The 26,980-nt window shown below is 43.8% G+C and overlaps 1 protein-coding gene across 1 annotated transcript in view; it reads left to right on the forward strand.

The window, feature by feature from the left end:
* Positions 1-270: 270 nt before the first annotated feature.
* MB21D2 (Mab-21 domain containing 2) overlaps positions 271-26,980 on the forward strand; it is a 61,201-nt gene continuing 34,491 nt past the window's right edge. Inside the window, exon 1 of the mRNA XM_061452131.1 lies at positions 271-498. Coding sequence (XP_061308115.1) covers positions 288-498 — 211 coding nt within the window. The 5' untranslated portion in view covers positions 271-287. The remainder of the gene's footprint in view (positions 499-26,980) is intronic.

Genomic DNA, 26,980 nt, shown 5'->3' on the forward strand with positions numbered 1-26,980 from the left:
TCGCTTCGCTCCGCTCCGGCCCGGCCCCCAGCGCGGCGGCGGGCGGGGGCGCAGCCAGCGCGGCCGCTTGTTGATCGCGGCGCCCAGCGCCGCTCCGCGTCTCCCGGGCCCCACTCGGCGCCGCGCAGGGAGCTCCCTCGCCCCAGGTGGCGGCTGGGCTGCGGCGCCCTTGCATTCTGCCATTGCTCCCTTGCAAACCGCAGACCCCTCCTTGGGTTTGTTTGGTTTGGGGTTTTTACCTCTCTCCCTTTCTTCCCCCCCCCCTTTTTTTTTTTTTTTTTTTTTGCATGAAGATGGCGGCGCCGCTCGCCAGCAAGGCAGGGGCTGCCGGCACCACCAGCAAGCCTCCCTTCCCGGAGCTGGATTTCCGATCGGGAGCCAGGGTGGAGGAATTGAATAAACTCATCCAGGAATTCACCAAACACGACCAGAGGGAGTACGACGACCAGCGAGCCCTGGAGATCCACACGGCGAAGGACTTCATCTTCTCCATGCTGGGTAGGGCAAGGACCGGGCGGGGCGCGGGCGGTGGAGGTGCCGGCAGGGGACCACGGGCAGGGAACCCCCGGCGGCGCCGCACCGACGGACCCGTTCCCTGTGCCACAGGCGTGCCAGGCTGGAAGATCCCCAACACAGGGCGGCTCTCAGCCCCAATAAACTCTCTTTTTTTTTTTTTTTTTTTTTTTCCCCCTGTCCTACGTACCTAGTCTTTAGCAGCGATTTATTTATAAGCACAGAGGAGAGGCTGGGTCGCAGAGCTCGCTGGTGCCCGAGAAGCACGCTGAGCCAGCGGGGCTGGAGGCAAAGCGAGTGTGAACCTTTACTGCTTCCCCCCCCCCCGTCAACTATCAAGTATTTTTTTTCTGGACCGCTTTTTTTTTGTTATCAGACCAATTGGTGCTTGCATAGGCGCATCCTCTGAACTGCATTTCTTGCTTAGGTTGCAAAACTTGCTGCGAGTGAAGTCAGATTGTGACGGGGGAGTCCTCATCTGTGTGAAACTTTGAATTGCGGGCTGGGATCCTTAAACCAGGGCGAAACACGTGTTGGCCCTTGCAGAAATCACCTGGGCTCTGGCATGACTAAGGCTTCTCAAGATTAACAGTGGAATGACTAACAACTCTGATTCTCTAGGTAGTCAGTTCTTGATAAATATTTACCTTGTTTTGATTAAGGAATCACTCACAGGAATGAGAGCCTTCAGGGTGTGAAGAGATGTTAACGTAGAGGTTGGACCTTGAAATAAACTATCCAAGTTTGAATCAATGTCTCAAACATTTTTGCATGTAAAATGAGAACATGCGTAAACAGCAGGTGTGGCCAGTGAACGGTTCTTTGTAGCTCAGAGGTGTTTGAAGTGTATTTGGCATAAACCAAATGTATGGTCTACAATACACTGTGAATGACCTACATCACTGTTCTCATTCAGGAGCAGAGAGCTGTCCTGTTGCAATAATAATTATTTTCTGTATTGGGGGATAATCATTATAATAGGCCATTTCCTCTATAGCCATGAACGTATCTGCACTCATTAAATGAGAATTTACCTGTCCAACTGGTTGTCTTGCAAGGTATGTGGATAACTGTAATTGCCTGCTGTGGGATCTGCATGATTTAGTATCACTTTTTCACTAAGGGCTGGACAGGATATAGCAGACTAAATTTAGCTTGAGAACAAGGACAACAAGTTGAAAAGTCAGTAGCATGTATATTTATAGTTGCTGTTATAAATATTTTTCCCTTCCTGTTAAAAAAAAATAAAATGTGGTGAAGCCGTGGTTGCATTAAAGCCTGTAGGATTTTTATTATTGAAAACCTGATACTGTGGAAGTCATCTGCTATTACGATCTGATACATTTTTAAATCGCAGCTGGGAAAGCAGGGCTGGATGGAATGAAGCAAGGAAGAGTGGAGAGAAAACAGCAGCAGTTCTGGGTGTGTAGCTAGCAGATAGAGCAAGCTTTATATGGTCCTGTTTAAGCATTAATAGTGTTTGCAGGGGACAGGGACCACAGCATTTCTTCCTATGTGGGAGAAGGCAGTACACGAATGAGGGAAGAATGGCTGAAGTGTGCCTTGTATTTCTGCAAACACACCCTAAATGCCTTTTCATGAAAACAGGGAGCCTTAGGCTGTTTAGAGATAACGTAAATTAATGTATCTGTCTTTGTCAATATAATGGCTGGGAGATGAGTGCTCCTCAGTTTTAAACCTGTTGAGTAAAACCGGTGTTCAAACAAAAGCTGTATTTCTGTTTTAAGTTATGCCTGTCAATTTTCAATGGGACTTGTTTCTGAATAAGAGACTTGAGGACCAAGCCAGGGACAGAAATGGAGATGGGGTGTCTGATTTGTCTGCATTAAACACAGAAGTTCTGTTAGTGGATCAGACCCTTCTTAGCCAGAGAGGCTCTTAAATCTGAAAGGATTTATTTTATTAATAAATAGCTCTTTCCCCTGTGCATGATCTCTCCCATACGTACAGCTCTTATCTCATCGGGTGATGATAGGAAAATTAAACGTAGCTTTCCTGATTTAATTACATTGGTGTGTAATTGGTGAATGAATAGTAGGCGAGGAGAGTGTGCAGATTCTCAGATGTTTGTACTCTGCATGGCTTGCCCTCTAGGTCAGATCTTTGCTTTCTATTTATATTAACTCTTTTTCACATGCGTTGTCTTGCTCTGGCTATTAGCGACCGAACTCTAGGAGATCTCAAGAGTTGGGCTATGATAAAATTAGGGAGAGGTATGTCTAAAATCTTGTGCCTCAATCATTAGAGTAGGACTGCAAATGACATATATATCTGGTGGGGGAAGTGAGTATTTTCTGGATGTGGGCAGTTCCTGGTCATCCCGTTTGCTAACACCTACACTGAAACAACAGGTGTCTTTTGGTGCCTTTGATAGGTAAATTCCTGTACTCACACTGAGCTGTGCCTGACAGTTACCTGTCTCTGACATAGGTTTAACTGAGCCTCAAAGGAAGAGAAGGCTATATTAATCATGAATAGTGGAGAAAAGACAGTCTTGTGTTCTGGGCAGCGGGCTGGCTGGGAGTAACTGAAAGACCAAGTCTCTGTCTGCCAGCCATGAAAAGAGCTAACTACTTATTCTCCCTGTGACTCAGTTTTGGGGTTTTTATGTGCTTGAAGAGTGATAAAGGAGTATTTTTATCAAGTGATGATATTACAGTCAATGGTATTTTGATTTTTAAAGCATTTGCTGCTATTGTGATGAGAGGTGCATAGCGCTCATATTAAAAACCTTTTAGGGGTATCTGACCTAGAGTGTATTGATCCTGCAGTACAAGTACTTCCAGGAAACGTCTTTAATAAACACTACCTGTCTCTTTCTGTTCAGCATCTAAGTGAAAAAGGATTGGTAATGCACAGATGTGCTAGGCTTAAAAAGCCATATATTATGCTCTTGGGAACCAGAATACTGCATATTAAATAACCCCTTGAAATTTCTAGTGCTATTGCTGCTGCTATTGAATGTTGTTAGGGATACCGACTCTTGCATTTCACTTCTTAACAAGACAAAAAAGTAAGGAGGTATGAATAAATGCAGACTATACAGAGCTATTTCCTTCACTCTAGACACACATTGGTGTTCAGTCCTCTAAAGCAGTTTTCAGGCTCTTCAGGTTGGTATTTTGTTTCCCTTTCCTATCATGAGACATTTTCTTCTCTGCAGAGTCAGAAGAGGAATGGTCAGGATGCTTCATACCATTCCTTTTCCTCTCATTGCCCTCTCTCCACAGTTCAGAGGAAGGACAGGGACTAAAGTGGCCTTTTTTGTTTGTTTTGTTTTTTTTTTTAAAGCCTCTAGTTGTATCTTTCTGTTACTTCAGTTGTTGCATCTCAGTTCTGCAGGAGCTGCCCACCAGGGCAGGCCACACTTCTAAGTATCTGCAGCCAGCTGCAACTTAGAGCTGTTGACAAGACCTGTAGAGAGCTTCTATCAGCACTTGATATAGGAGAGGTGGTGAGCCTATTTTGAGAGCATTTCCCTTCTTTCTGGTGCCTGCCCAATGCTGAACTGGGTGTACTAGCAAGTCTTTGTGATAGAGGCAAGTCTCACAGTGGAGGCGGAGCTGGCATCAGCAGAATATTTTTGCTGCCAATACCATCTTCCAGAATGGAGTGAGTTACCCTGCTGGGCTCCTGCATCTGTAGCAAGGCTTCCAGCTGTTTCTTGGATTGATGGTCCCCTAAAATATGTGCAGTAGAGGTGCAGATTGCTTTGCTGAGAGCACAGGTGTTCTGACAACAGCTTGCTTTTATTATCATCTTCTACAAGAGGAGCATTTTATGGTCCTCCCCTGTATCCAAGGTCTGTGTAGCAGAACAGCGTTGGTAGTGGGACTCTGTTGTGTGGGCTTGTGCACCATTTTTTCTCACTTTTCCTACCTGGCGTAACTTGCTGATGAAACCTTCTATTGTAGATTAGATTTCAGGGATTGTTGGAAGTGTTATCTGTTTGTCTGTGAAACATCATGGAAATTCTCTGGTTTTTGTTGTTTTGTGGAGCTGATGAAATAGCAACAGGATTGGGTTAAGTCTGTCGTGTGTGTGCGCCTTTTCTCTAGGAAGGCCAATCGTGATAGCAGCTCACTGTACTCTGAGGCCTATGTTAATAAAGGCTCCCTGCTGGCATTCCTTGTGCTGCTGAATGCATAATGCACAGCTGTTAAAAACAGCCTTACTGTATTGCAGATTTCATTTCTGGCTTCTGTTGGGTCTCCTCTCCCTGCATGCCACATGTTTCTGTATTTGCATTTCAGGTTGAGGGGGTTTTGTATTGTGTTTTAGTTTGTTAAGTTGCAGGTTGCTAGGCCAGTAAAGTAATCCTAGCAAGGCGTCGGTAGCTTCTATTTGGTTATAGCTACCAGAAGTCAACCAATTTAATCTAATTGGGGATTCTTGCTGTGTAACTAGTCAAAAAGGATTGGTAGCCTCCTCTGTCCCTTTATTCAAAGGTATTGCTGCTCCAAGTATGTGTGCAGTGAAAATAGGTTGAAAATCTTTCTCTCAATTTGTTTCAAGATGCTGCTACTTTTGCTCAACTACTGTTTTGAAACATTAGGTTATGATGCAAAGTATTTAGTATAGTAGCTAGGAACATGTCTTAAGGGCATGAATTCTCATGGCAGGCTTGTCAGACTGCCCACCGCCTGTTTCTTCAGTCTGTGGAAATATTTGTAAAAGATTTGGGTGAATACTTGCCAAGCCCCATTATGCAATTATGTTTTAAGGGCAATTTTATAATTACAGTGGAGGATCGTAACTAGGATACATAAGGTTTTGGGGTTTTGACTTTTCCTTTTTTCTTCCACATGACTTTGCATGAATGCTAAAACATTCAGAGCAATTCTAGTCAGAAACCAGTTGTTCAACTTTCTTCTAGGCAGCTGGGTATTTTTATAGGTGAAGCTATATTGAAGACAAATACGACATTGCACAGGAAGGCTGGCGGGCATGTTTTATTATAGCTTTGATAATCTGTAAGACAGATGTATGCTTGGAGACCTAGAGCAGACCATAGGCAGAGTCCATTCTGGAGGAGATTCAGGATGTAATAGTCCTGCCTGGACTTCCCAAGGGGAACCTCCAAGCTGTGCAAGTTTTTTGGATAGTTGGGATTGCCCTCCTTAATTTTTATTTAACAAATGACAAGTTCCTTCTGGCTTTAACTCTCCTGTACAGCTGAAAGTTTTGCATCTTTTCTTGGGCCTTGACACGTATGCTGTTGCCCCTGTACATGTCCCGGTCCTCTTGCTGCAAAGGTGGTTTTCCCAAGCACATCTCTGAAACCCTTCCCTGTGTTCCCTTCTCTGTCCTGGTCAGACCCTGCCTGTTTGTACTCTGCAAGATAGGTTAGGTAAGAAAGCACCAGGAGGAAATGTGGTTAAGTCCAAGAGATTAGTTCTCGTCTCCAGTCAAGGGGGCTTCAGTTACAGGGGCTGATTCAGCATGACACTGAACAGTGATTAATATGACAACTGCATTTCCATGCATGTCTGGAGTGAGGCTCTGTGGTGGCAGCCAGAGGTAGAGGCTCTGGTATAGAACTCTTAACTCTTTCTGAGAAAAATGACCTGCCCTTGAGTCCAGTTCCTGTGGCTGGCTGATGCAAGTGGATGAAACTAACTTGAGCATGAGCTGTAGCTCATTTTCTATGAAAAGAGAGGATTAAGAATTTAATGCATTGTGTAGGGTGACATACCTCCTGAGCCGGGTTTTCCCTAGGGATCTTACAGCTGCGGTGGGTTCAGTTCCATATCGTAAAAGAAAGCCATTAATTCTGCCCACTGGTAGCTTTATCTGCTATTGCCTGAAGAAGATAAAATTCTCTGAGACTAACAGTCCATTCATCTGCACAACATACTATATTACTGTATTATTTAGACCTTCTTTAATTTGCCTATCTTTGGGGCATGAAACGAGTAGAGTAGAATAGATGAAGTTCTGGGGGATCAAAGAAGGGTATCTGCCCTGCTTTTGTCCTTGGAAAAACAGAGGATTTAGTATGGGAGCTAAAGCAGAAGGCAGCATTAGATGTTGTACTCACAGAATGCCCCTCATTGAGAAGAAAGGTGTGTGCATGCATGGGTGCAAGGGTGAGGGAGCAAGGGTGAAGAATGACTTTTAGTTGAATGTCTCAGATTATTTGTCCAGATCTTGTTCTGATCAATGATAGTGTGATGTGAAGTCAGGAGATTAGAACTTTTTTGGAACTTGCAGCCATACTACATAGGTTCCCCATCTAACTATGGATTTTTATATCCAGTGGAGGTTTATGACTTCTTTTATCACAAATCTCTCTTACTGTCTGACTAGCAAAAATATGAGAGTTGGCTTCTTTTTTTGCTAATGCAACTGGAAGGCAGCTTATGAGACATTCAAAATAAATCTTCCAACAGCAGCTCATGTTCCAATTGACAGATGCTGCTATGGATTTTGCTTTTCTCTTTAGTAAAGAGAACTCCACTGTTTGCTTTCATTTTTACCATTCTGTTGCATTCGCTTTTACTGCAAATAGCAGTTGTCCTGGACTGAGTGGATTATTCTGCGCCTTCATACTTCAGCCAACCTGACAGGAACCTGAATCATTCTGCATTAGGTAAACTTTCTGCATTTCTTTGAAAGCACCATTTTAGTGACTTTCTGGTTGTAAGGGAATCAAAATGTGCTATAGCATTCAGTTTGAGGAGGACAGATTCTCTCATCCCCAACATATTTTACATTTGAGCTTTCAGTAAACACTTGATGCTAAGGAATTTACAAAAATCTTGTTAATGCGTTATATTTCACCTGTCAGACAGTATGATTTTAATCTAATTTAAAGCATTTAATTAGAAGGTTGTTAATACATTTTGATAGGTGCATGCTGGTGTTGAAAGTACAATTTGCATACCTCTGAGTGGAGGTGATTAATTACTTTAAGATTCATAATATTTGGGTCTTTGAAACAGCAGTGGTAGCTAGTTCCACCCACTCATGTTTAGGGCTGTTTGCAGAAGTTTGCACAGCACTGGGTGGCTTCAGCTTGTAGAACAGGAGGTGGGTGGCATCCATTTCACCCTAAGAAAATCACTGCAGGTAAAAAAACTGACTCAGGACCTATGTTCCATAGGCCTATGTTCCATTCTGAGCTGCCCCCAAATGTAATGATACGTAATGGGACCTTGGTACTGCCAGAAGCCTTCGTCATCTCCTGTGCTTCAGCAACCTGTGAAAGATGGGGTGGTACCAGAAGAGAGGAGCATTGTGGTGTTGCTGTTCTTTATGATAGGATGGTTTAACCATGCAATGCAAAGGAAGTTTGTTTTTCAGTGTTTAGCCTCAGAAGGTATTTAAATAGTGAAGCCAAAAAGTTGCTCTGTCATTGGGTGTTGATCTAGTGGCTTCAAGATCAAGTACAGTTCAGCCTCAGAGAGAGATTACAACCTGACCCAGTTAGGTAGTTCTAGCAAGTAACCTTATTTTATACTGAAGGGATCCCAAAGCAAAACTGGGACAAATTAGTTTGAGGAATGCATCCTGGCCACAGTCTGCATGCTGATGTAATTTGGCAGAGTCAGACAATGCCAAACAGTAGAAGGCAACAATTTGGGACAGAAAGCGAGGGAAAAATACAAGACATGGCTGAAGCTAGAAATCCTGCTGGGGTATCCATAAGGAATTGGCAGAGAATTATTTTGTTTGTTTGTGGGTTTTGGTTTTTTTTTTTTTTGGTTGGTTGTTTTTTTTTTTTAATTGTGGTTATTGTTTTGGTTTGGTTTGGTTTTGGTGTGTTTGGTTGGTTGGTTGTTTTTTTTTTTCCCCCTCAGTGACACCTTTCTAAGGTCATGATTTAGAGGAAAAGTAGAGGTTTATGTGTGGGATGTCATTGGTCTGCTTAGATTTTCTCTACTACAGCTTGCAGTCAGACCATGTTGAATTTCTTCCACCCACTGACAGAGTGAGAGTTCATAACTATTTGGTCCAAAGCTGCCGAGCCGCTAGGGAGCACTTTAACCAAGTTGGTTCTTGCTTTACTGCATAGTCTTTTAGGCCATGTTCTTTCTTCTAAAATGTCTTCTCTCAGCTCTCCTGTTCATGTTGTAGGATCCTTTGACCTCTTATCAGGCAAGGATTTTTTTATTCAGTGGTGCATATATGACCTAGTTTAGAAAATCAGGTACTGCAGTTGTGTGGAAAGAGTTATATTAAAAAGCTATCAAAAATGCTAAGACAAACATTGCAATTAGCCTCTGTGCTTTTTCCTTCAGCTCTTCTACTCTTTGCATTTTAATGGATCTCTTGAAGAGCTGGTAATGCTTTGGGTGACTCCTCTTGGAAATGAATCCTGTGCTAATAGCTCTGGCTGGGCCTGATGTACAGGCAGATGCTTAGAGATATTTCATGTTTGTTTTGTGCTTCACTAATTAATGTATAACTTAGTGGTAGAACAGCAGGAAAGCTGCGTTTGCTGACACTTCGTGAAATAATGATTTAATCCTTTGTGACACATGCCTGCTGAGTGTCAAAGCTGATAACTCTAATCTCTGTCCCTAGTTTAGTGTGACAGGAACCTGTTCTAGAGGGCATTTCGCAGGAGCTTGCAAGCTCTTGTCGGGTACTTTGTGACCAATTTGTGTAAACTTTTTTTGTACGTTGCCACTCTCGAATGTGATTGTACAGGACTGCATGGTGCACTGAGGAATCGGAAGTTGAGTGCAAACAAAGGAGCTAGCTGACTGCATTCAAATGAAATAAGGGTCGTCCTGGGAGGAAGGGGGAAATACCTTAATCTCCTTCTAAATACACTTCTTCCTTTGCCAGCTTTCAGAGTGGTGTGTTTATATTGATTCAGAGGTGCCTAAACCCACTCCTTTGTTGCATATGATTCTGAACCCTGTGTACGGGCGCATATCTGCTGTACAGCTACTCTCCAGTGGTTAGTCCTGGTGATACAATCTGTACAGCTCGCTTCTGTTCCAGTGTGGACAGTGAATTGCTGTTTAAACTTTTGGTTGAATTGTAGCAGCTCTGCAGATAGAGGAGGGAATGTCACTGTAACAACACTTCAGGGGCTGTTTCCTTCTCTGCCTGAAATTTGCCTTTTGAAAGTTGTATACAGTGTGCTGAATGGCAGATCAGGTGTTGATATTGGCCCCTTGATATTAGGCCCTCAAAACTTGAGTTGCTGAAATGTCTGTATTTCATAGACAGTAGGGGAACCATATGCTAAGCAATCAGTAATTTGGGGAAAATAAGAGGAATGTAAGTTTCTCTGCAAGCACCGTATGTCTCTGAACAAGCAGTACCTTCTGAATTAAATGCCTGGGTTTGTGTGGGTTTTTTGTTGTTCTTGGGTTGTGGTTTTTTTTTTGTTGTGGTGTCGTTCCCCCCCCCATGTGCAAGCTGTAATGCACATCTAAGTGCATTATTAAGAAAAAGGAGCTATTACAGTTTGACTGAGCATCTGTCAAAGGTTTATCTTATGTGCTAAATTGTCTGTAAGAGCTTGACCGTGTACCCCCAATTCTTCCTAATATCCTGTGAATTTTGTGAATGTGCAAAGGATGCATTGAGGCATCAGTGTTATACTGAAAATAACCACTTTGACAGAGGCTTGTAATAGCTAAGCGTGACTGTGCAGTTATTTTAATTATCTTGGGGAGGGATTCATATATGCTAGGTAAGCACTTAGCAAAATTATTTGCAAATTATCAGAGCTGCAGTGTTAAATTACTAGTTAGTCTGTAAAGTCACAGTTAAAAACCAAGTTGTTTTGATCTAATTAAACTTGATTTCTGGTTCTGGAAGCATAGGACAATCCTGATTAGCTTTCAAAACTAGACAGTCCCTCTCACTCCTTCACCTATACGCTATGTGTGCAGAGAGGTCTCTTTCCCTCCCAGCAGAGCTGTTCCACTGCAACAAGCTTTACTGGGCTGTGGTCAGCCCTGCTCGGTGAGGATTGTAGGAGTCCTGTGGAGAGATTTCTGTCTGAGAGAGACAGGAACGGGGGAGACAAATGAACAAAATCCGCAGACCCACAGCATGTTGATAGACCTCCTGTTGTTCTTAATTCACATCTGTAAATGGCACTAGTTTCCACTGTATTGCACCAAGACAATAATAAATAACAATCCTTAGTGTTTATATACCACTTCACAATTTTCAGAGTGTTCAAGACACATCAACTAATTCAGCTGAGATGCAAATGCACTGTAAGCAAAGCTACTCTTCTTGCTGCCCAGGGGAACTTTTCATTAAAGCTGGGACAAGGCTTTTCTTTTTACAGAATCATAGAATAGTTAGGGTTGGAAAGGACCTTAAGATCATCTAGTTCCAACCCCCCTGGCATGGGCAGGGACACCTCACACTAAACCATGTTACCTAAGGCTTTGTCCAACCTGGCCTTGAACGCTGCCAGGGATGGAGCATTTTCCTCTTAACTGGAGCTGTTGATGGCAGGAATGTTCTATACTGGGGCAGTGTCTTTCTTCCTGAAGGTTTTAAGCCTTTGCAGGTACCCCTCCTTGCACAGGAATTGGACTACTCCCAAGTCATATGTGGTACTATTCAGAAAATTATGCAGGACACTTGTCTGTATGTTCTGTGCTGCAAATATGCAGACCCACAATCAGCAGATTTGTGGTTTCAGAAGCTATTGAGTTAGCAAGATGGTGATGCATTAAGTGCATCCTTCTGTGCTTGCATAAGGCCTTAGGGGAGCCACCATCTCCAGCAGACCTCAAGGCTCAGAGGGAGATAAACATCTGTCAGTTTTGACTATGCTGGATCATCAGATTGTGTGCTGAAGAGAGTTGAGGATCCTTGATGGATGGCTTTGGTCCATGTTTCACTAGATCCAGTTCTTGCTAGGGCACCCATCTATCTTTTGGGGCAGGAGAAAGCCCAACAGAAGGCCTATTGCCAGGTAAGAGATGAGTTTTGAGGGTGATTGAAGATTATATGAAGATATTATGTCTTATTGTTTGTAATCCTGAATCCCAAGCATGAATCTAATTCATCTGGCATTTGACTCGCTTTCTGCCTTTGCATTCTCTGTGTTTGTAGAGCTGGTAAGAGGGAGTTTGATGCATCTGTCTCTGTATTTTTGAGCTGGACAGGGTTGGTTCTACTTTTTATTTGTAAGAATAGCATCTGGTTTAGTATTCCATTGGAGTGACTAGAAGATACACATCTTTTTTTTTTTTTTTTTATCACGTTACATGGCCTGGGTTTAGTGGTTTACCTTGGAAATAACTTTTGGTAGTCTTTGTAAACTGATGCCTGGTGCTGTAGAACTGCCTGCGTGCTTTGCGTTTATAACCCGCTTTCTAATCCATGAGGTTTAGTTATAACTAGGTAGTGGCACTTCTGGATTGCCTCTTGGCCTAATCTTTTGGTAACTTTCTTTTTCAGAAGTGATGCCTGCAGGCTTGACTTGAAAATGATTCTGAATGAATGGCACAGATTATCATTTTCCTATAAATGGTTGTATGAGCAGAAACACCATTAGCCTCTTAGTGACCTAATTACACAGGGAGGTAGCAGCACAATTTGAGATCAAAACTCACCTTGCTACAGCTTTCCCTTCAGCCAACAGTGCATAGGAGAAGAACAGTATGTTTGTTGCTGGTAATGGTTTCTCTTTCAGTGACTTCGATGTCCTTATTTTCTGTTTGAAGGTAATGTGCAGATTGCTAGGTGGCGTGACTCAAAGTGACTAACGGAGCTGTTGTTGTATGTGAAGATGTCTCCAGGACATCCTGGTCAAACAGCACATTGGCTTCTGCCACAAGACATTTTAAGGGAGCTGGTGAGCTGAAAGATCAAGATACTTTAACAGTTTATTGTTAGCACTGTAGCTGCCAAATAACAGCTCATAGCCTAAGGCTGAAAATGTTCCTATTAAACAGTGCAAATGAATTGCTTTTTTAAGAAAAAAGGATTGTGTGATTTGGCTGGAAAGTGATTTATCAGAGGACTTCTACCAGGTAATAGGAATTAAACTTCTACCTTCACAGTTAATTTTCTCCAATTTCTCCATGTGTTCCTGTGCTGTAAGCATAAGGAATTTAAAAACCTTCTTTCACTCTTTATTTTGTTGGTTTGTGTCCAGATTTCCCTGCTACCTTTCAACTCTGCTTTTTCCTAGTGTTAGTGTGCCATATTTTTTCTAAAATACACTTCAAAATCAAATGTTTGTTTCCATTTCTCATCTGCTCTAAAACTCAGAAAGGTTTAGTGACTCCTTCCTGTTCTGAAGTTAGGATAATATAAGCTTGAAGCATTGCATTTTTTTTCTCCCCGTGTTGTCTCCTCCTCCCAGTCCCCTTTGTCTCTGGAGGAGCAGTGTTACTGGACAGGTGTAGAGCACTTACAAGTGTTGTTCTTCTGCATTTCCAGTTTTTCACTCTATCAAAGACTCATACACCCATTCTGTTTCAAGGGATTTGGTCCAAACCAAAATAAAACATACCCGCATTTTTTCCTGCCTTCCTTACAAGGCTTGGCTGTACTGCCTCGTTGAACAAACACCACCTTTGTCTTCACTTTGGAATAAGAAACAAGCAGGCTCGTTGATTCCTGCTGCATTAGCACTATCCTCCTCCCTCATGCTGATGTAGTGGTTATCAGGGGGTAGGAGGGAAGCTGCTGTTTTCATGAGACCTCCCAGGAGACTGCTGCAGGGAGCTTCCTGCGCTCTGGCCCCGGAGACAGCACTTACGCAGGCTGTAAGGACTGGAGGAATGAAAGCAAATACCACTTTGTGCAATAGTGGGTGGTGAGAGGACACCGAGGGTGCTACGCTGAGGATGCTTGAAGACTTTCACATGAAAGTACAGGAGAGACAAGGAGTCATATCCATGCCCTGACCTCCATTCCTGGTACATCTGAACCTGAACTCTCAGCTAGTAACCCCTGAGCCACTAAACTGCCTTCTCTGAGCATGTCTGCATTTGCTGGGGAATTCTAGGAATGTGGACTTCAGCATAGTGTGGGGTTGCTGCTGCTCACCTTTTGTTCAACCAGGAGCTTTAGAAGCTGCAGTGGGGTTGGTATTAGCAGGATAAAGCCACATTGTGGTTGTTTGCTGCATTCTTTAACTAAAGATTTATTTTTCCTAGAACAGCAGGAGGCAACATCAAAGAGCTGGAGAGAGTCCTCTTCCCTCCCCTGGCACAGCACAGCTTCACCCCTCTCTTCTTGCCATCTCCTCTCCCAATCCCTTTGTTTTTAAGGCATTAAAGCTTTACTGACTGGGATATCAAAGAGGCTTTAGTTAGTGATCTATTGCCCCAAATTACAGAGGTAATTGATCTATGGAGGTAAGAGAAGGAAGTCTATGGGAAAATGGAGCTGGTATCACCAACGCAAACCTCTCTTTTAATGTCCTCTCTACGCTGAAGCAACTTCATCTTTAGCCTCCAGCTACTGGAGTTGTTCCTCTTGGACGATGTGGGAGATCTGCTGTTGACCCATACGGAAGAAAGATAGGTGCCAAGCTGGTCATACAGGCCCCACTACCTGCTTGGCTTTGTCCACAGCTCTGTGCCCTGTGTGTATCTTTGCTCTGTGTGTGTCTTGTACAGCAAGGCGGCTTGAGTCTGTGGCTTTGTTTTGTAGTAGGTATGGTAATAAGGGGTGAAGGAATGCACTCCTTAGTCCCTATCTCTGCTTCTGATGGATAGTAAAAGGTCCTTCAGTTTGCTTTGAAGACCTCCTGACAAAGGAAGGCAAGGCAATTTGTGTCCTCAGCATGGCAGAACAACCATGTAACCAGCATCTCTGAAGGAGCTCAACTGTGCATCTTGGAGTCCCCTCCAAACTGTGTTAGCACACATGCAGGTGTTCAGTGCCACATTTGATAACTAGGCAGTGAGTCAAGGCTACTTAAGATGCTAAGTGCAGTGTGTAAGAAGCAACCTGGACCCAAATAAGAACCCAGTGTGATTCTGGAGGAAAATGTAAGGTTATTTTTAGGGTTGTTGCTGTTCTGTTCTGCACCAAGGAGAATAATGCTCCAGTTTGCACCACAGTTAAGCATTGTTCTGCCTTATTCCTCATATCTTGGTCCCGTATAGTTTAACTGGCAAATATTGCTTGCTTGCTTGAGTACAGCATTTCCTGACCTTGTGTCTTCTTATCTAGGTGCTGAAGAAAGCTGTTGTTTGAGACAGTGCAGGGCTTGTGTTCTCTACAAAACACACTTAAAATTGTTCCTGGTCACCTTGCAGCAAATCTATTTCTGCCCTCCTGATGACCTGACTTGCAAGCTGAAAATGTCTGGGTAGGATTTATTATGCTCTGACCATAAAATTTTAAACTCCTTTTAATGGTAGATATTAAATCACTGCTGCCCCAGTTCCAAGCTCTGTGCAAAATTTCTGAGTTCTTGGGAAGGCATTTGCTCTGCCAGCAACCTTCAGTTTCTGAGAAGGACAACACTAAGTTACAGGGATGTTCAGAGGACAAGGAAGTGGTAGTCTGGGGAGGAACCTGTGTACTGGCCAATGTCCAGACAGCTGTCTGGCTCTAGAGATCAGAGCCAGGCAGATCTGGTACTGCTGCGATGTGATGGAGGGATGTTTGTATTGGTGTCTGGGTGCAGACACTCCACTGGGACACAGTGATTGACTGGCTCTGTTCTTGGCTTTGCTCCTCCCTGACTGAAGCATCTTTGATGCAGCAAGAATTCTGAAAATCAGTGTGTTGGCACTGAGCTGCTTACAGCAAGTTATTTTTTCTACATGTCTAATAAATACTGAACTGTTCAGTGTTGTCACTCAGTGTTGCTTTGTCCCTTGCTGTTGGGAGCTTCTGTATAGATTTCCCTTGAGATTGGCTAAACAAAGCCATAAAGTCTTGTGACTCAGTGTACAATGCAGGGTACTTCCTTAATTATGACACGAGAGTTTCACTCTTCTAGCTGAGGCTGTTGTCTGTCACCTTTGCTTGGAGAGCACCAAAAGCACTAAAACAAAATCCAGTGTTTTTCAAACCGCATAATAGTCTTAAAGCCCTTTTCAGCTACTTGGAGACAGCTGTGGCAGGTGAGCAGGAGATGATTTCCTTGCCAAGCAGAGGGAGATGCCACCTTCTGTGTTGCTTGTGTTTGTAGGAGAAGCAGAGAGCCACCCAGGGCTTCCCACTCTCAGGCCCATGCATTTCACACTGCTCCGTCTTCCTTACAGGGGCCTAGCACAGCGCTTTCCTTTTCATCAACAGGAGTACTATTCAGTGTGTTTTGCTTTCTTTATCGCAAAGCTGGACATCATACAGGATAGTCATTCGACACTAAGCAGGTGGCAAGTGTTCAAGATTAGCATATCAAAAATGGCTGAAAAATTTTACAGTATGTTGTGGTAGTTTTCTGGAGCTCGTGCTTGACCAAACCAGGATAACCCCAGTCCTTAACACTTCATAGCAGTGTTCTCAATGCTGGCAGCTAGAAGCAAAGCTCTGTACTGGAGTAGCCATATGCTTAAAATAGTCTTGTATATAATAATATTTCTCTTCCGGAAGATCTGTGCTCTTTAACTCTGGGCTTATTTCATTTTGCTTACAATGGAAGAGATGGGCTGTCGTCAGTAGAGGCTGGTTATACTGGACCAGGGGTTTAAGCAAAACCACTTTCAGCAAGTCTTTCTCTGCATGGGTCTGTCTGTCTCAAAAAAAAAACAGAGGGTCTGACTTTTTCTCTGCTTATTCTCACACCTGTAAAGTTTGACCAGACCATCTTAATGGCACTGCCATGTGTATGTCTTCTTCCCATGTTAGAAAGGAAGGTGCTGAATATGGACATCCCAGTGTGCATGCATCTGTCTGCCTGGACCTGTCCCTCAATTAAGCAGGAGCTGACGTCATATTTGAAGGTCAGCTGTTTTATAACCTAATATTACTTTTTTTTTTCCTTCTGGGTTTATTATCTCCCTCCAACCTGCAGCTCGGCACCATCTGGTGCAGGCACACAAAGGAGAAAGATTAGAGGAAAGTAAAGCAGCTTTGTTCGCTTCCCCCATTGCTTCTGATGTACAGAGAAGCCAGCAGTCTCTTAAGAGTATTGAATTTTAAGTGGTGGGGCTTGATTCTGTTAGTTGTCTAAGGGAGGGAGAAATACTCTGTGCTTACCTGCAATCTGTCAGGAAGTGTTTCAGGATTCCTAAGGGACTTACTGTGGCCACAGATTGCACTTTGCTGCATTTTACTTTATATTTAAGTAGTCTTCTTTTTTTTTTTATGAGCTGTTTTTCCTAGCACCCATGTTTTCCTTACCAGTGAATTGCCAGAAGCACTCCTACACGAGGTACACACACAGTGCTAACTCGAACTACAGCCTGTTTTGGTAGTGAAGTGCTGGGAACACCTGAAGTGCATTTACACCTGACAGGGCCACTGGACCAACACACCACAAGCATGTTCTGCCACACAGGGATTGCTCCATGTTCCCTGGTGGCATCTGTCTGCAGACCGCAGAGGTACATACGTGTCCTTCTGAAGCCTATGGTGAAAATGCACCAGTTGTTTCCATTTCAAAGGCATGGTTAGATTTGCCCTCAGGCTTCACCCGTTCTCCCATCCTTCTTTCCTCTTTTGCTCCATCCATCTGGAGGTGTGATTGCTCTCTATCCAGGCTGCATGATGATTGTTTTCTGTAAATCTCTTTTCTTTCCAATAATAACGTGGTATTAACTCAGGAATGCTGATCTCCTAGGCCAGCAGGGTTACTTGCAAACTAGCATCTTTCTGTTTCTCTTCAGTGTTGCAAATTTTGCACTAAGCTGTTTGAAACAAAATGTCTCTAGCCATAAATAACTATTGTGTTTATGTATTTGGAAAGGATGGCTAATGGGTGTGTACTGCTTGGATAGGAATATGCAGGCCAAGTTATGAAAACATTTGGCTGAATGGGATTCACAGTATGTACATGGCACTGTATCATAAGGCATCTAATATGCATACAGGCTCTTTTTGTCCACCTTTGCTGCATAGCACTCTACTAAACTGTGATTTTGTCAGGTCAAGGACGCTTCGTACAAATTCCTAATTTCTGGAGACAGGGTGAACTTGGAGGCTTTTGGGGAGATTTATTTTTACTTTTTAAAGAAAAGGTTTTGTTTTTAAGACCATTCTTGAAGCAATTTTGGTCACTGGCCACAGCAGTTTACAGCGTATTTTGTTTCCTGTCCAGACTGGCAATTTTCTCAACACCTTGGAAAATCCCTTTCTGCTGGCTTGCCACAAAGGAAGACTAGATCTAGGAGATACTGAAATGGTGACTGAGGAGGGAGAAGAAAAGAAAATGGAAGGTTTGACTTTTTTTTTGCAAGCTGGCTTAGTTGTCCCAGAGAAAAGGGTGATTTTTTTATTACTTGGGTGATAACATGGCCTATGCAATCTAAAATGCTGCTACATGTATCAACTCTGTACTTCTAGTGCTCACTGAAAAGGTCTCTCGCTTCCCGTGTCAAGGACAGCATAAGACAGCAGTGCTTGGCTTGGATCGTTGTGAAATCCCCTTATCTGCCTGTTGTCACTTAATTTTTCTTCCAATTCTTGTCTTCATTGGTATGGAAAGCATGTAGCCAAGGTTGATGAGGAGAAAACTTAAGCTATAGTCAGTCTATACTTAACTCTTTGCAGCTTTTCTTTAAGAAGGAATGTGAGTCGCCAGAACTATTAAATTTCTTTTCTTTTACTTTGTTTTTCTTTCTGTCCCAATGTAGTAGGGAGTTTGAAGCTGCCTTTTGAAGAGCTGAGGACTCAGTCACTGATCTGAAATGGTGTACTGTGCCTGTTGGTACTGAGCAATCTGCAAGCAGCTCAGGTTCCTCCATCTCTTAGTCTTTTCTTCACGATGTCAGGAGATGCATACACCTTATGATTACTGCAGGTGAGGTTGTACCTGCCAGATTTCCAAATGTCAGGCTTCAAAAAAGAGACAACCTGATAGCCCTCTTTTCTTCCCAAGATTTATGCCCTGGAAGAGTGTTCTGCTCATAGGCTTTCTCATGAAGCTCCCAGAGCTGTGGCCAGAGACACCCGCACTGTCTGCTAGGTCTTCTCAGGGAATGAACCATCAGTATTGTGTCATCTGATACATCCAGCAAAGCCGTCCCACGAGTGTCAGCTGGCAGTAATACTTAAACTAGCATTTCATGTTGAAACAGAGGCTTTTGGTTTATATTGCTAGTACATCTAGGAGTTCTTGTCTGGGGACAGAGTCCTATAGTATTCAAATCTGTGCAAAGATTAATGAAAAACAGTAATCTTTGCTTTGAAGATGCCTTTAGGATATAAGCACCAGAAGCATTTTGAGTAGCCCTGTCCCTTCTGCTACTTTGTTAACTTTCACTTTCATTGGGTTGTTTTAACCATTGACTGGCCTGTTTGCAATTGCTTGGCAATTGCTCCTCTGCATCTCAGCAGAAATCCCTGCTGATCTCCTTTCAGGGTTTTTCTTATTTGCTTCTGGAAGTTCCCTGGTTGGGGAGCTTGGCAGGGATTTATTCATTGTTTCTAGCAATAATTGAGCTGGTTTAGGGAGTTATGCAGAATAAACTGGATTGATTTCCCTTTTGCAGTCTGGACTAGAAAAGCTGATTCCCTTGGTCTGCTGCACGTTCAAGGCCAAGAGTCAAGCTGCTATCAAATTTACCTTCTCCTCCTGTGAAATTGCTAAAGAAAAGATGTTTTCCAGATCATGTGTATGGAACAGATGTGGTTCACATTACTAGATGATTCAGCTAAAACTGGTGCTGAAACATCTTCCAGAACTCTCAGCTGGCTGTTGAGTTGAGAAAGGGAGTAACTTGATAGAAATGCTGGGCTGGCTCTACTGTCTGTATCTGTGACTGCAGCTATGTCAGGTACAATTCCCTTTGATTTAGCAAAGATCTAACAGGGCGATGGGATGAGGGGTGCACACAGAGGTCTTGTGCTATGAAACCAGAGAGGCAGTGGCGATACCTGTCCAAAACTGGGTGCTGCCAGCCTGGGGGCATGACAGAAATACAGAAATGCAATTGGAATAGGCTTGATTAATATGTGGAGGTGCTTACACACAGCTTGTGCCAAAATTAGACATTGCTCCTATCACTCCAAATGTTCCTTTATTGTCAGACACCATCAGCATAGAGATCACTGGGGTCTTCTTGGCCAAATGTATTTCCTTCCACCTTCTGCTGAGATGGAGAAAATTCTGTTTTCATAAATAGGAATGTAATTAGCTCACCTGTTTCCCCTTTTGCAGTCACATTTGGCAGTCTCCCAGAAAGCCAATAGAATAAGCTTTTTTTGAGGGTAGATGTATACACAGGCTTATGCCAGAGATGGGACTGGGCAGCCACCTGAAAGTCTGGCACTGTAAGTATACATTTGTTGTTTAGAATGTGCTCATATGTAGACTGAGAAGTGCAGAGAATGAGTAGAAGTGCTTGATCAAATTTATTCAGTATTAACAGTGCAGCTCTTTGGACTTTAGTGCTTATATTGTAAACCAGAGCACTTTAACCCTAAATCAGGTTAAACTTTTATACATGGGTGAAGTCTAAGTGAAGTGTGCTGCTGTTGGTGCTTGGGGAATATAGCCCAAAGTGCAGAAACTGGTGGATTTGTAACTCATAATAGGGAAGTATTAATCTCAACTGATGAATAGCTGAACTAGGCATGGTTTTTACTGCACAGAGAGCATTTATGGTTGACTACAGAATAGTGAGTCTTGGAATTGCAGAATGTGGAGTCTACAGTGTTCTCTCTATGACTGTCAGAAATCACATTTGTGTAGAATGATTGCAGGGTACCATTGGCCTCCAGCAGCCAGAACATGGGCTGCTAGCAGCCTCTCTTACGGATATATGAAAAGGAAGAAATGTGTACAGGTAGGGATTGTCTACCCTCCCTGTTCCCAGAAAAACTTAAGCTCTGTCAGAGATTTCTGCTGAAATCTCTACACATTCTGCCTTAATAAAGAGAACTAACTGTAGGAAGAGCTGTGGTTTGTTTCTGTGACTGCTGAGTCAGGAGGGGGTGGAGATGAGAAATGCAGAGTTGTCATGCTGTTCCCATGGGAAAGCTGTTCACACCTTGGCACAGTAGTTCCTCTTGATATCTGTCCTTTGGGAGCTCTCTCTATGGTTCAGCAGCCCTACCTGCCTTCCATTAGAAATAGGGATACTTCCCTATTGTTCCTTGGCTCTGGACTGTAGTCTATAAACCAGATCTCCTGTGCCAGCAGGCAGAACAGGCAAAAAAGCAGTCTCTACTCAGCGCCTCTGGTCCACCTCCTGTTAATGTGGGAGAAGTGTGGTATGCTTGGCCTACTCCATACTACTGTAACTTCAGCATTCCATAGGAGATGGTGGTCCTTTAAAGGGTAGGTGGTGCTCCACTGTGTCCCATGCTCTGCGCCTATAAAGTCCAACTGCTTGTGGAGGGGACAGTGTTTGCACAGTCTGCCTTACCTCTTTCTATGTAATTAATAAATAAGGCAATTGGTATTCCAGCTGTGCCTCTTGGGTTTCTTTGATGTTGTGTCTTCTGTTCTCTACCCAGTCACTGAAGATTTTCATGCAACTCAGTGAGGGTCTGGTGCTTTTAAAGCAGGAGGCTTGATGTCATTGCAGGTTAGTAAGGACAGGCTCTCTCAGCAAAATCTTGCCAAGATGCTTGCGGTTTTTTTTTTCCAGGAAGGCTCTTTCTTTGAGTGTGTCTGAGCAAAAGACGGCACCAAGCAGTGGATAGACTGGGCTCATACTGCACAGTTTCAATGGCAACTCTTTGTTAATCATGAACTGCATCTCTTGCACTTTTTGGCAATGCTGACTGAAGAGCTTGCAGTAGAGGCTGGGTCAATAGCATTTTTGTGTTGCTACCACATTTTCTTTAATGTACTTGTGGTCTCTTGAATTTCACTTAGAACTGCATGCATGCTCTGGTGCTAAACAGTAAAATGCTGAGTACTGCAGGCTGAGGTATGCCTTGTAAGTTAAAAACCACCCAGTAAACATAAACCCAAGCCCAGGTGGATGCAAAGATGAAGCAAAATATATTTAGCAAGGCTTGTTGTTTTTTTTTTTTTTAACTTTTATCCCAAAGATTTTAAATGGCAGTGTGGGTGCTAATTGAATAAAGAGGCTGGTTTGTGTATTCGCAGTGTTAAAGTTTTTAGTTACTTGTACTCTGAATAAGTTACCACAGTATCAGAAGTTTGCAGTTCCATCTCTGTCCCTGTGACCATTGAATAATGGAGAGAATGCAGTAGGCAAAACCCATAATTTTGAGGAAATTAATTTCTTTCTGCTCCACCTCTTCCTGTGAGAAAAAGGAGGAGGAAGGTACAATGAAGACATCTGTTCCTTTGAACCCACTCACAGACTTGCTGGGAGAGGAGGAGAACCTATTGCTGCTGCTCAAGTGGTTGCTAATCGCTGATTGTTGAGTACTGAGGGAGTGAGCTTTTATCGCGTTGACCTTCTTAAGGGATATTGAAAAGAAGCTGGCACTGACCTCTGCCAGGATTTAAATCCAGAAGACTCGGAATCCCTTTGTGCCCCTTTCAGAGAGGAGGTAAATCTCTATGGTAGCCACGCTCTCCCCTCCGCCTCAGGGTAGGTGCCTCTTCTGTAAGACCCAGATGGTACACTCTCCTTCTGGATGAGCCCTTCACTGCCAGTATATGACCACGATCTGGGCTGCAGCAAACTAAATAGGAGTCCTGCAGAAAACCCAAAATTATCTCGTGCCCTGGTCTCAGACTGAAAGCATGCCCTACCTCCCATCCACATTTTGCTCTTATTATATGTAGTGCTTAAAATCTTGTGACCATATGCACAAGGCTGTGGGGTCCTCCCCATCCCCCTACTCCTCCTGTCTAATCTCATTCTGCTGCTTAGTCACAGTGAAGACCACTCTAATGGGTTTAACTGGCTCCTGGCTGTGTTTGTTGTGCTTTATGTTCAGCCTGGGATGGTTGATGTAAGTAAGAGATCAGGTTGCACACATCTACTGCTTCAGATTCCTCCTGTTGTGTCAGCAGGTGCATGCATGAATATTACTTTTCCCTCTAAGTATTGTATCTGGAAACAAAAGCTGTGTAGTAACCAGCATGTTAAAAGATGCCAAGGAGGTGATACATTGATATCAAACTAATAAAATGTGTCTGTCAACCCTTTTATGAGCTCAGTCACTGAATGCAGGGGCAGATGGTACTTTGAGAGTTTTCCCAGATCCTTAGAAGTGTCTTTCAGGTATAAACCGATGGTTGTGGCACCCACTGGCACCAGTAAGGTTGATGGGGGGCATTCTTAACTTGTGGATTTCAAGTCTCCTGTGTATTCTTCCATGACATTCTCCCTTAGCTTGTGGGGAGCTGTCAGAGAGATGGCCATCTGGGAGACAGTATGAAGTCTGTAAACCTGGAATGTTTGTTCAGAGTGGTAATGGTTCTGCTTTAACCAAAGGTAACAAGCAGGCAGTGGCTAGAGAAGAAAAATGGCTTTATGTGATTATGTGAAAACTTGTGAACCAGGAGCCTTCTGGAGGGTATTTGAGGAGCTGTGTTGGACAGAAATAGTCTCTTAGGGGTGGGATGAACACAGAGGTATCTCTGTATTAGTGAATGGGATGGAAACCCAGATTGTGCTGAGCAGAGGTATCCAACACGAGAGAGAAGTTCCAGGACACTAAGTGAAATGGCTGATGTCTTCTTTGTGAATGCATGCCTAGTGATTATGACTCTGCACAGCTGAGAGCTGCAGATACACAGTCCCTGAAAAAGTTCTTATACAGCCTCATAGAAACAGTCAGGAATCTCTCTGGCTTTCCAGTTTCTCTGACAAGGTGCAAGTTCAATGAACCCACACAGTAGAGGAGAAATTAGGGACTTAGTGTAATTGTCACTGGAGCGTGATGATATGGTTTAAAGTGATGGCATTCTGTAATTTGTGGTTATAAACCATAGGAACGGACATGTTATGTTATAGAGGTGAGAAAGGTGTACAGGAGCCACAAACACCTCTCTAAACTATAATGGGTGACATACTATGATGTCGCCCATTGCAGCTGACAATAAAGGTCAGTGGTAATGGGTAAAGCAATAGGTGAGGGGAGAGGCTGATAAACTGAATTAATCTTATGAGCTAAATAGGAGTTTGTTCCAGAATTAATCACTTGAAATGTTAAGCAATGAAGACTGTTGTTAAATGTAGTGGCCCAGGAGGCACAATTGTCCCACACCTCAGGGACCCTTTGAGTGTAGGATTAAAGAACAAAGCACGAGAAAGAGCCTTGTGTTTCTCTACCCAGTGTTTTTATCCCCCTTCTCTCTTATGTCATAGAGCATCTTGAGGTTCTGGGAAGAGCTTTTGGAGACAGATTCACCCTTAGCAAGAGGAATAGGAGGGAAAACCCAGCACTCCTAAATCATTAAGCTGCAGAGGAGGCAACAAGTACCTCTAAACAACAGAAGACTGCTTGATGTCAGCACAAAAGGGTTTAATATGCGCAAGAGCTCATCAAAGGAGAGGAGCACAAAGCCAAGGATGTAATTGATGGGAGGCAGCCCTCAAAAATGGCATGTGTCTACTGGTCTGTGGGTGAAGTGAGCAGCTGAGCGGAAGGATGATGCTTCAAGGAAACCTTGTGAGGTTGGGGATGGAGCTGCTCTGTCATTAAGTGTATGATAGTACCACAAGCTGATTTCATTATGCCGATGGCTACTCTAGCAGCATGTTTGCGTAGTTTCAGTGCAAAGCTATAGGCAGAGACAAGCAGGAAGGAAGAAAATAAAGGTCAAAGTAAGTTCCTTTATAGTAAATGCATTAAGTTCGTTACAGGGGTGTGGCAGATCTCTCAGTAATAGGTTGCCACACATTCCCTAGGTTGGGTTAGTTACAGTTTTAACAGAGAAAATAAAGCAAAGCAAAGAACACTGGTTAGATAAAAAGGGATACTCTGCCTACCCAGTGAGCAGGAATTCAGACTGATAGACTTTAATGGTGTGTTTGGGAAAGGTTGGATCATATGTGTTAACATTAATAGCTCTTCTTGTTCTTGAAGCCCATTGCTTACCTGAGGTAAATCTGAATATGAAAATATAAAACTTAGCTAATCTGTCAGGGCACTAGATGGGAGCAGACCTTTCAGTCTTATTTAGAGGAAGTTACGACACTGTCTAGCAGCAGTGGAGCACTCCAGCACAGTGCACAGCTGAAGCCCTGCCAGCTTGACCAGGGAGCAGTGGTATCCACTTGGCAGAAAGCCACTACCTCTCCAAGCTCAGCACTCACCATGAATGAAACAGGTGCCCAGGCACAGCTCTGGTGGGAACATACTGATACCCGGGTAGTGCCCAGGTAGAGGGGCTGCTCTGCTTAGTGACATAGCTCCAGGAGCCAGGGGACTAGGTTGAGGCAGGGCCCAAAGAGTGGTGGTGAGTGGAGTTAAATCCGGTTGGTGGTTGGTCGCAAGTGATGCTCCCCAGAGCTCAGTAGTGGGGCCAGTGTTGTCTAATAGTCTTTATCAATGACATGGATGAGGGGATTGAGTGCACCCTCAGTAAATTTGCAGGTGACACGAAGTTGGGTGGGAGTGCCAGATCTGCTTGATAGTAGGAAGTCTCTACAGAGGGATCTATGCAGGCTGGATTGATAGGTTGAGGCCAGCTGTATGAGGTTTGACAAGGCTCAGTGCCAGGTCCTGCGCTTGAGTCACAACAACCCCATGCAATGCTACAGGCTTGGGGAAGACTGGCTGGAAAGCTGCTTGGCAGAAAAGAACCTGGGGGTGTTGGTTGACAGCCAGCTTGTGCCCAGGCAGCCAAGAAGGCCAGTTAGCATCCTGACCTGTATCAGAAATAGTGTAGCCAACAGGGCCAGGGAAGTGATTGTCTCCCTGTCCTTGGCAATGGTGAAGCTGCACCTCAAATACTGTGTTCAGTTCTGGGCCCCTCACTACAAGACAGACATTGAGGTGCTAGAGCAAGTCCGGAGAAGGGCAGCAAAGCTGGTGAAGGGTCTGGAGCACAGGTCTTATGATGAGTGGCTGAGGGAACTGGGGTTGTTTAGCCTGGAGTAAAGGAGGCTCAGGGGAGACCTGTCACTCTCTTAAACTACCTGAAAGGAGGCTGTAGTGAGGTAGGGGTTGGTCTCTTCTCCCAGGCAACAAGTGACAGGACAAGAGGAAAAGGCCTCAAGTTGCACCAGGAGAGGTTTAGTTTGGATATTAGAAAAAATTTCTTCACTGAAAGGATTGTCAAACATTGGAACGGGCTTCTCAGAGAAGTGGTAGAGTCACCATCCCTGGAGGTATTTCAAAGATTGTGTAGATGTGGCACTTAGGGACATGGTTTGGTGTTAGGTTTATGGACTGGATGGAAGTGCTAGGTTAACTCAATGCTGGGTGACAGGTTGGACCCAATGATCTTAAAGGTCTCTTGCAACCTAAATGGTTCTATGAGTCTCTGAACATCAGGAATGCAACCTGTACTGAGAGTTTGTCTTTGAACAAGCCAGGGTAGTTCTTTCTTTTCTCTATCAATCCCTAGCCAACTGAGTCAGTAGTTAAGATTTATGTGCAACACTAGTAAGGTGTTGCTGGTGTGTGCTGGGACTTAGAGGACACTTGAAAGGAAAGGTTGGAAAACAGAACCTGTGAAGTATTGTTCTCCTTTGTCCTTTTCTTGAAGTACTAGCCTTGGGCCTGAAATGTCCTGGATAGAAAACATTGCTTCTAATAATCCACGATGCTATTGGCTTCATGGAAATGAAATCTCTATGCCACTCTGGTCTCTCCTCACCCTGCCTTTCAAGGCAGAGTTTGGTACTGCTAGTTCCAAGGAGAGTTGCTAGGAAGAGCAAACAAAGGGTTGCAATAGTGTCCTGGGAGCCACTGCCTGGCCCTGTTGTAATCCAGCAGGCTGAAGGCAGGATTCTGAAACCCTTCATTAAGGCTCGGTGTGCTCTCATGTGTGAGTTTTACTGTTCACACTACCCAGGGTGTGGTGTGCAGAGGGACGTCTTAGCACCCTGCTAGCTGTTTGACTAGCTCTGTGCAGAAGATGGGTTGTTTCTAATTTGAGAGTTGTGTTGAGTCCAGGGTTGTTTCTGGAATTGCTTCCTTTTGCTTGGCCTGAGCTGCTCAAGGAAAGCACTACAGCACAGGTAGACTTGGTCGGGGACCCTGAGAAGTGAACTTGAAATCTCTCAATTCTGCTTCAGAACAGAAGGAAAGAAATGTGCTATGAACGTCCAATCGGGGCACAAATTATTGCCCATACATTTCTTGCTGAGCAGAGCTCAGCCTTGGGAGCTTGCACCCAGATTCCCAATGGGACCCATGTCAGATGGCTCCTAAGAAACACGAGTAACTGCTGTCCTCCAAAAAGTGTAAGGTCCCAGCCAGTGTACAGGGAATCATAGAGACATTTGGCCATGCTTTGGATGATGTTGACGCTCAGTGCTGCTGTCAGGCTGCC

The sequence above is a fragment of the Pezoporus flaviventris genome, unplaced genomic scaffold (assembly GCF_033815535.1).
Source record: "Pezoporus flaviventris isolate CSIRO_AGI_PZ_B2104156 unplaced genomic scaffold, CSIRO_AGI_Pfla_v1 ptg000013l, whole genome shotgun sequence".
Taxonomy (NCBI): domain Eukaryota; kingdom Metazoa; phylum Chordata; class Aves; order Psittaciformes; family Psittacidae; genus Pezoporus; species Pezoporus flaviventris.